The sequence below is a fragment of the Carlito syrichta genome, unplaced genomic scaffold (genome assembly GCF_000164805.1).
Source record: "Carlito syrichta isolate Samal-C Ts95f unplaced genomic scaffold, Tarsius_syrichta-2.0.1 Scaffold313117, whole genome shotgun sequence".
Taxonomy (NCBI): Eukaryota; Metazoa; Chordata; class Mammalia; order Primates; family Tarsiidae; genus Carlito; species Carlito syrichta.
Window position 1 is genome coordinate 341,886 of NW_007257213.1, and position 9,847 is coordinate 351,732.

At 45.5% G+C, this 9,847-nt stretch overlaps 1 protein-coding gene across 1 annotated transcript; it reads right to left on the bottom strand.

Annotated features, from left to right (window-relative positions):
• Positions 1-6,040: 6,040 nt before the first annotated feature.
• On the bottom strand, positions 6,041-7,997 carry LOC110596722 (apolipoprotein L3-like). Its single transcript, XM_021718614.1, has 3 exons — positions 7,167-7,997; positions 6,416-6,516; positions 6,041-6,044 (listed from the first exon to the last, which is right to left on the bottom strand). Exons 1-3 carry the CDS (start codon positions 7,941-7,943, stop codon positions 6,041-6,043), a joined length of 882 nt encoding a protein of 293 aa, XP_021574289.1. The 5' UTR covers positions 7,944-7,997.
• Between the last annotated feature and the right edge of the window lie 1,850 nt (positions 7,998-9,847).

Consider the following 9,847-nt stretch of genomic DNA (forward strand, 5'->3'; position numbering starts at 1 on the left):
CCAATCAGACTCTGTAGCCAAAAGACCAAGGAGTTACACACACGTTCACACCACTTTCATTCTCTTTCTTTCAAATGCAGACAAACTTCCCCCCAGAAAGTCTACCTGAGCAGTTACAATAACTGCTGGGAGGTGATCAGACTCCCATCACCACCATTTGGTGGCCCCGACTGATCGGGCACCCTGGGGTGTCTTACTGGTTCCTAGAGTTCTGGTCGATTAGTCCACTTTCTCTGTTTGGTCCACCGAGCAGAGTGCAGTTTGTTGGTCTGGGTTGCAGCTCACAGAGTCTGGATCCCAGACAACTGGTTGGGAAGCACAACTTCCTTGACCTTGGGCCACTCCCAGGCCACAGCCAAGTCCAGCAATGGTGGTGACTCAAAGGGCCAGCCTAGTCTGAGGGCACAGCAGGGGCTTCCTGGCCAACTCACCAAAAGTGATACAACAACCGCAGCAACTCACCAGGAACAGGGATGAATGCACTCAGAATAGGCACCGGAGACTGAGAGGAGAATCAAAGGTGTTTATTCCGGATATCTTAGGTGGAGTAGTCTCCCAAAACCTGAGCCCTGACCCTCAGTTTCAAGCTGCTTTTATAGAACTTTTTGATTACAACATATATGGGTTTGTCATTGGTGGTTTTACAATTTTTAATTTAGGACCAGGAACAGTTACCTCTACTTCTACAACAAGCATTGAAACAGATATGTTTATGGATATCTCCATATGAGATGTAATAAAGCATGTTTACAGAAGCAGAGATGGCAGTTAAGAAAAATGGCATGTAGCTGCTTACTTACAGCATATTTATAGAAGCAGAGATGGCAAGCAGTTGCATACATAAGATAAGACCCTCGAGGTCAGCTTTCCTGCTTAATTCCTTTCTTTCTATCTCAATGTGATACACAGTTCTTTGTTTCTGCAATAGATCATTCACTATTGCTGTAATGTTTTGTATTGTTTTTGTTTTGAGTTGGAGTCTCATTCCATCATGCAGGCTAGAGTGCAGTAGCATACTCATGGCCACCCCCAGCCTCAACCTGCTGGACTCCAGAGATTCTTCCACCTCAGCCTTCCAAGTAGCCAGAAGTACAGGCACACGCTACCACACCTGGCTAATTTTTTATTTATTGTAGAGACAAGGTCTTGCCAAGTTTCCCGGACTGGTCTGGCACCTGTGGGCTCAGGCAGTTCACTCGCCTCAGCCTCCCAAAGTGCTAGGACTCAGGCTGAGCCACTGAGCCCAGCTGCTTTAATGTTTTAACACATGGCAAAGTTGGAAGTAAGATTTTATTACAGCACTTGCAAGTTTGGTTGGAAAGGCAAACTAAAATGACAATTGACTCTTTTTCAGTTAGCTAACATGATTAGTTCACACATGATCTTTTTACTTTTGTCTGGGAAGAGGATTGATCATCCCAGTTTAGATTTACGTTTGAGAGATTTATCATAGAAAAAATACAAACATGCCTTTATTATGTTTTTGTCCCAGCCATCTCCCTGAGGGGAGACAGGTTAAGCCAAGGGAACCTCCAAAAATGTTAGATCTTTGTGGGAAAGGAGAATGAGAGATTGAGAGAACAGTAGATCTGGGAGAGGAGCCTGCAGAGGGTAAGGAGGCAAAGGTGGGTTCTGAGAAACAGGGGCAGCTAGATAAGCGGGGTCCAAGTCATCAAAGGATGAGTTAGCCAATAGAGGAGTAAGAACAAACATGACGGGAGGAGCGTAAGTCCTGACGATGAGCTGAAGAAAGACCTGAATATACAGAGCTTCAGCATGCTTTTTTAAATTTCTAATGTGTAAGTCAAGGTATCTTAAGGTATTGAATGTAAGGGAGCCCCCTCTTGACCAAATTTCCCCATCGCCTAACTTATATTCTGGCCTGGTTGTGTTACAATAAAATATGAAGTGATTGGGGCTGATATCTTTCTCTAACAAGAGTCTTAAGTTTCTTTAAGAGACATGCCAATGGTGAGTCTTTTTTCACAACTGATTGAGCATTCGCCATTGTAGGGTCCTAGAGAGAAAGAGAGATTGAGAGAGAGAGAGAGAGAGAGTCGAAATGTTGTGGGAAAACAGAGAGACCATGGCACCAAGGCTATCTTAGGAAGCAGCGACCAAGGCTATCTTAGGAAGCAGCGTTTTATTGGTGCCGGTGCTACTCAGCGGGCTAATGCTCCAAGACTCTGCAAACTGGAGAAAGAAGAGAAGAGTTTTATATGTTCGTTTAGGTAAGGGAGGGGGTCATGTTGTATGACTATACATTTTTCTTTTGAATTTCCAAGGTTGTATTCAGCAAAAACAGATTTTCAAAGAACAAATTGTTTCCAGGATATACATGACAAGCAGGCATTGTAAACCAATAGCTTCACAAAGAGAGGATACGGGGGTAAGGTTGTGAATTGATTACTATCTTGCTCTTACAGGAAAGCAGCTTGTAGCTGTTTGGTTTTCTCACGCCCCATGTCTAACACATTTGGAGCTTGCACGTTGATTTGTTTTTAAAGAATAATTTTAATTGTTTCTAGCTCCTCTCTGCCACACTAAGAACTGCTTCTGGGAGGTCCAAGGGAAAAAGATCATCCAGCGAATTAGACCATCCACCACCTAGGTCCAGCATCCCAGACAAAGACTGGTGGAATTAGCTAGTAATGTGAATGTGAAAGAAAGAGGGTAACCCTCCATTTCCCTAATCCACCAGACACCGCACACTGAGCCCCAGTGCTAGGGCTATTCCAACCGTGTTTGGGAGGCTTGGTACCAAGTCTTTTTCGCTGAGGATCCCAGACCCCAGCAAACATGTATCCCAAAGCAAAAGTGGAAGAGTGCCCTCTCAGAGGGCCCTTCAGGAATCTCCCTCTCTGACTAGAGAAACAACGGGACTCACTGTAGGTGGTGCTTCCTATTGAGAAAGCCTGAGGCGATGCGAGGGTCCACAGGTTGTGGCTCATCTTCAAGCAAAGAAAGAACAGAAATTAGCCGGTGAAAGATAAGAGCTGGGTACCTCACGTCTCACCCAGATGGTGCTGGAGGTTCAAGACCTTCCTTCACGGATGTTCTTGCCTTTCCAGGGAGCTGCCCCGGTCAGTTGCCCACCTGGTGATAAGACAGTTAGTTGCCCACCAAGATCAAGTCTGGTCCACAGAGAGGCTTGGAAGGCTCTACTACAAGTCAAGGTAGAGGATAGACCTTAATCTTCCACCCTAATGGGCCCCAGCGATCTCCTGCCTCTTCTGGGGCCTTCAGACATACCAGAGAGCTACCCAGCCAGAGCTGTCAGTTGCCACCAGATTCCAGTACAGTCCACAGGGAAAACAGGTTTGAAGACAGGAGAGTGAGGACAGAGTCATGGAAGGGAGACACTCCAACATGCATAAAACCAGATGAAAGGGTCCACTGAGAGGAGGTGGCCCAGTACTGGTGCCAATGCCACAGGAATAATCAAGGTTGCAACAAGGAAGAAAGTAGAAAGAAGTAAAGTTTATTATTCATCTTTCACAGATTAGAAAAAACATCGACGCTCAGAGGCAAGAGTGGCAGTAAAGAACCAAGAACTGAGTATATTTAAGGGCCTTTGGGGTGAGGGAGTTTAGGCCTGGAGGAATGTCCAGGATGGTGGATCTCTGATATTGATTGTAACCACGTGAGTCTTAGACCTTGACATCCCCAGACATCAGCATCTCATGCCCTCAAGTGGTGGAGTAGATGGGAGGAGACAAGGGGAGGGAGGTTTCCTACAAGAGACTTATCAGACATTTGCAATTTGCAAACTCCTTGACCAAAAGTCTTGGTGGCTCAGCCTGTAATCCCAGCACTGTGGGAAGCCAAGGCGAGAGGATTGCCTGAGCCCATGGGTTCGAGACCCACCCGGGGCAACTTGGGGAGACCTTATCTCTACAATAAATCAAAAACTAGCCGGGCATGGTAGTGTGTGCCTGCAGCTCCAGCTACTCGGAAGGCTGAGGTGGAAGGATCCCCGGAGCTCAGCAGGTTGAGGCTTTGGTGACTGGGAGCGTGCCACTGCACTCCAGTCTGGGCGACAGAGTGAGACTCCAACTCAAAAAAAAAAAAAAGACAACGTTATTATCATTTCTATGGCTTCTGCCAGACAAATGGTGATTTTTTTATCTTCCACCTTGACAAAGAACTTGAAGTTTCCTAAAGATTATTATGCTAAACCATGAAAAGAAAGGTTGAGCTGTCCTGGTCTTACATCTGATGGAGATTTACTGAGGGGGTGGGGTAGGTTGCCAGCTTGGCCTGCAGTGAAAAGTCTGAATGCTTCCTAAAACCTGCCTATTGAAAATTTATCTATGTATGTCTAACTTTTGCTAGATTCAAAGTGTGTCAGGGTAAAGTCTAATCAAAAATGGTTATGCTGAGGCAAAAAGACTATGCCAAACTAAGTTTATTCTATGTTTCTATAGGTACCTCCTTTCCCACTCCCTTGCCCAAATGTTGAGGAGAGAGGCTGTGTCTCTTGACCCCCAAGTTGATTGATCTGCCTGACACATTACTAGGTTCTTTGACCTGTTCCTGACATCTGGTTTTCTTGCTAGGTGGGGTGCGGTGAAAAGCTCGTGGACTCTTTAACCTGGCACTGAAAGGAGTTTCAAAGTAGTCAGTAAAGTTTTTTTGCTGTTGTTGTTGTTGTTTTTGAGTTGGAGTCTCACTCTGTCACCCAGACTGGAGTACAGTGGCCATTCCCGGCCACCGCAGCCTCAACCTGCTGGGCTCCAGCGATCCTTCTGCTTCAACCTTCCAAGTAGCTGGAACTACAGGCATGCCCTACCACACCTGGCAGATTTTTTTTGATTTATTGTAGAGATGAGGTCTCGCCAAGTTGCCTAAGCGGGTCTCGAACCCGCGGGCTCAGGCAATCCATTCACCTCAGCCTCCCAAAGCGCGGGATTACAGGTTGAACCACCGAACCCGGTTCAAGTAAAATTTTTAAAACAGTGTTTATTAACTGTGAGAAATGAACTCATCTGTCCAAAATCAAAGGATGGACACAGAGACATGGAGTACAGCAGAAGCAAGACTTTATTGACAGTCTTACAAGATCAAGTGTCTGGTGGGCAGGCACACCGAAGCCGTGACAGCTAGCATATTTGGGCCCTAGAACAAAAGTCCCTCCCCTGTTTTCCCCAAGGTTGGGTACTCCAGAGGTTATATAACTTTTCCAAAGATCACCTACATGACACACATTGATCGGGTTGTTTTTAAATAATTAGTTTATTTACATGTTCTTTTTTTTATTGGTTTATAGAGTTGCTACAAAATCACTTCATTTGCATGTCCTATTAGGTGATTGGTTTACAGGATTTTATTTTGATTGGTTCCCTCCAAAATTTGAACATGAAAGCTTGCCAAAAGTGAACGACCATGAAAAAGAGAACAAAGAAGCAGGAAGTGACTCAGCAAAGGCATTTAAATATGGCTCAGGGTTCATTTTGAAAATAAATCATTCTCTCTCTTACATTAACAAAAGTGAGAAAGAATTCATACCTGCAAGATAGCTGGCACGAGTGAGTCTATTGAAAAGAAGGTTGGTGCTTTTGCTCTTGACTAAATGCTTGATATATTTTCATAATAATTAATATGCTAATGAGTAGGCTACCGGTATCTGCTGCTTAAGAGAGATTACCATCTCTCAGTCTCTGATAGGTGAGGGAGTAGGCCTTTCTCAAAACATTAATATTGCCTTTGGTAGACTGACTTCCCAGACTTGGTGGTTGGATTTACATTTCTAGAGCTTTCAGTGGTGTTTTCCCCTGGTGAACTGAGGTGGCAGGGTGGACTGAAATTCCATATCCAATCCACATTCCAACCTGTAAGGCGGTTTGTCCCACAGACAGATATTTGGATGCATTCCTATTTCAAAATAAAAACTGCCTACCAGAATTATGTCTAACCTACACTAACTACCCTGCCTCAGTTGTATTTCTGGGTGGAGTGAGATGTAATGCTCATAGACGTTTTGATTCACTACTGAACTGAATTTTAAGAGCAGCCAACAAGGTTTATGAAACAGAATTTATCATCTAGAAAAAGAGAGGAGAGAGAGAATCATGCCAGAGAGGTTAGAGTGCAGTGGCACTATCATGGCTCACTGCACCCTTGACCTCCTGAGCAGGCAATCCTCTGCCTCAGCCCTCAAGTAACTGGGACTAATGGTGTACCCCTCCACCCCAGGTAATTTTTTTCCTAAAGATGAAGTCTCTTGTTACCCAGGCTGGTCTTGAACTCCTAGGCTCAGGTAACCCTCCCTCCTTGGCCACCCAAAGTGTGGGGATAACAGGCATGAGACATTGTACCCAGCCTGGTTTCACGGCCCACTCCTCCCCCAAAATTCAACCACTCTCCAACACAGCACTTGGAGTTTCATTGGAGCTGCATTGGTCTTTCTGGATACCTGGCCCCAAACAGGACTGGCACTTGCCAAGTCTTCCCCCACTCTGCTGCCGTCACCACCACCACTACCACCAAGAAGCCACTGCCTGACTGAGACACCCACTGAAAGACAAGGGTGAGTTGGCACTGAAAAGACAGAGCTAGAGACCACCCCCACGGAAAACTGCTTTCTGGGGGTGACTTCAAAGCACAAGGCAGGCAGGCAGTGGAGCTGCAGTTTCTTCACCTGTATTCCGCGGTTTTGACTCCAGCTGTATCGTGCTTTCAGCTCTTCCATTTTCCAGGCCTTCTCACTATTTGTTCCTGCATACTTTCTTTCTATTCATCCCCCAATGTATTCTTGAATCCAAAATAAGCTGTGCCAGCCAAGCCCGGTGGCTCTTGCCTGTAACCCCAGAACTTTGGGAGGCTGAGGTGGGAGGATTGCTTGAGCCCAGGAGTTTGAGACCAGCTGGGACAACATAGGGAGACCTGATCTCTATTTAAAAATAAAAACAAAATAAACTGTGTCTTCCCACCCCATACACTCTCGAGTCTGCTTTCTCTTGGATGCATACTTACCATCTGTTTTAAACCCTCCCTTGCTGTGCTCAGTGACACAAATACCACACTCCTTAACACCATGAGCTTTTCCCCACCCCATTTTTCCCTCTAACAGAATGTCTCCATTGTGTCCATGCCTTGGTCCAGCACACCTCCCCGATGGCCACGCTGCTCAGGGGTCACTGGGCCGGGTCCGGCAGGAGACTCACATAGATCTGGGTGAGCTGCTCCAGCATTTTCTCCAGTTCCTGCGCTTGCTGCCTCAGCTCTTCCGCTGACTTTGTCTTTGCCCCCGCATGCAAGTGCACTGACTCTTGCACAAGGGTGACCACATCCATCAGAAGAGAGATGCCCACGGTGGCCATACTCACCAGGCGGACTCCTTTGGTCATTGCCAGAGCAGTGCCCCCAAAAGCTTTCTGCACCTGCCTACTGCTTCGGGCTGAGATGCGCCCAGTAGTCATGAGACTCCGGGCACTGGCTACTAAGCGGGGGTTGGCTTTGACTAGGGTGAAGGCACGGATGTTCTTCTCAATGCCTTGCAGGTCTCGGGAGCATTTGGTGACTAAAGAAATCACTTTGGAGGTGTTCGTACCCACAGCCTCCTTGACCACCTTTGCTACATCATTGCTGGTGGCCATCAGGTTTTTGGCCTTGGCTTCTGCCGACAACCTGTTTGAATAATCCACGATGCTGGAGGAAACCCCGGTCACAGCAGCTGCAGCTCCCAGCCCCACCCCAGTTGCCGAGAGCACCAGACTGGTCCCTGCCGTCACAGGAGCCAGAGCCAGGCCAAGGACGGTCAGGATGCCAGAGACGGCGCCAGTGGAGCCAGCCACCACATTGGAGATGGTGCAGTCCTTGTGGACTTTGTCAACCCTGCCTGCAAGGGCATGGAGTTCAGATATGCTCTCCTCAAGCTTCATTTTCACCTGTGGAAACTCTATCAGAAACCTCTCCCTGTCCTGCCGGTCTTTGTCCTCCATGGCCAAGATGACTGCAAATTCGCTCAGAGCTTCATGGAGCGCATCTGCCTGATCCCTGGGACAATAAAGGTGAAATGATTAAGAAAGGCAGTGTGTTTATCTGCAAAATGGGCTTGATAAGCTCTATCCTGTGTAAATCACAGAGCTTTGACTATAAATCAAATGGAAATTAATTTTACAAATGTAAAGAATTTTTATTTCAATGCGAAACATGTTTGTACATCATGGATATTCTGTAGTATTTACTCAATAAAGGATTGAATAAGTAAAATCCACTTAAGATGCTCTTGAGTGGGAGATGTTTGATAAAGATGCCTTCTCACACCAGGGCAGTCAGCACCATCACCACCAAATAATTTGTAGAGTGAAAACTCCATAGATGAATAGATAGTAGGGGAGTTAGAGCCTGAGAAACTATTCAGAGAATCTTATCATAGTGAAGAATTCCACTTTACCCAAAGGGAGGTCTTCCTTTTGTCCTCAGCTACTGAGAAGTGATCTCTAGGCCCTCGAAAGTCCTGCCTGATAGGAATGTCTTTGTTTGTCTGGCAGTTTTGGCCACAGGACAGTACAAGTTCTGACAATTATGGTTGCAAACTCATCTTAGAAAAAGTGTTACATACCTCATTGACATCAGAGCTGTTGTTGTATGACCCTTGACATACTGAGTATCATCCAATGTCCTCCTTTCAATATTTCCTTTATCTTCAGGTAAAGAAAAGAGTCATTGGGGGCCAGATCAGGGGAGGAGGGAGGCAGTTCCAATAGAGTTTTTTGGCGGCAAGTTTGCAAACTTAACCGTCAAACCTCAACAAAGAGCGACAACAGCTTTGATAGCCATTCCAGAAAAAGACTTCCAAAATGCTTTGATGGGTGGACTAGGCGCTGACATTGGTGCACAGCTTCCCAAGGGGAGTACTTTGGAGGTGACTGTAGTGATATTCAGGAATAAAGTATGCAGCGCTTTTTCTAGGATGGTTTGTGAACCTAATTGTCAAACCTTGTACAGTGCATCCCCTACACACAAACCTTCAAGTTGCAACCTTTCAAAGAAGCAAAAATGTACTCACATTTCCAATCATGTAAGTTAGTTCATATGTCTGGTGTACTTTCCAAGATACTATACTGTAAATGATAAATGTTTATTTTTTGTGCTTGTTTGATTTTTATGCATTATTTTGGAAAAGTATTATAAACCTATTATATAATAGCACTATATACCCAATTGGGTTCATTGGGTACATAGGCTAGCTTAGTTGGACTGATTAGCAAATTAGACTTACAAATATGCTCTTGGAATGGAGCTTTTTGATATGTAGGGGAATTACTGTATAGCAGTATGATTATATGATGGCAGCTTTGCGCTACATGGTGTCATTTCTGACCCTCAGAGGAACTCAGGACAAAAGGCACTAGACATCCGGGAGGGGCTGATGACTCTAGGTCAGCCATGAGGGTAGCAGAAATGGAGTCCCAACAAAAACTCTGGATACAGAGGCATGACTTGAATAAGACTTTCTTCTTGACCAAACTTTAGTTAGACCTTTCTGAACCTCTTTTCTCTTCTCTCTAGGCATTGGTCCTGGCCTTCCATGACTTTCCATCCTGTGCTTGCTGACCAGCATCACCCATTTTAGCAAGAATCCCACAATATGAGTTTAGTGAGAATTCCCCCCCTCCCCCATTGCCTCTTGCTATCTAATCAAGTTCCTCATCCCTTTGAAAAATTCATTTTTGACCCACCTTTAGGAAGAATCCTGTTAGGTCAGGTTGGCAGAATCCCCCACCCTTCATGTCTCCTGTAAGTAGTTTTCCATCAACCAATCCAATCTGATTGTTGGTTGTAGCTCCTCAGCTGTCTTTTCTGTATTTGTATTTGGGATCAGTCTCATCCCCTATGACAA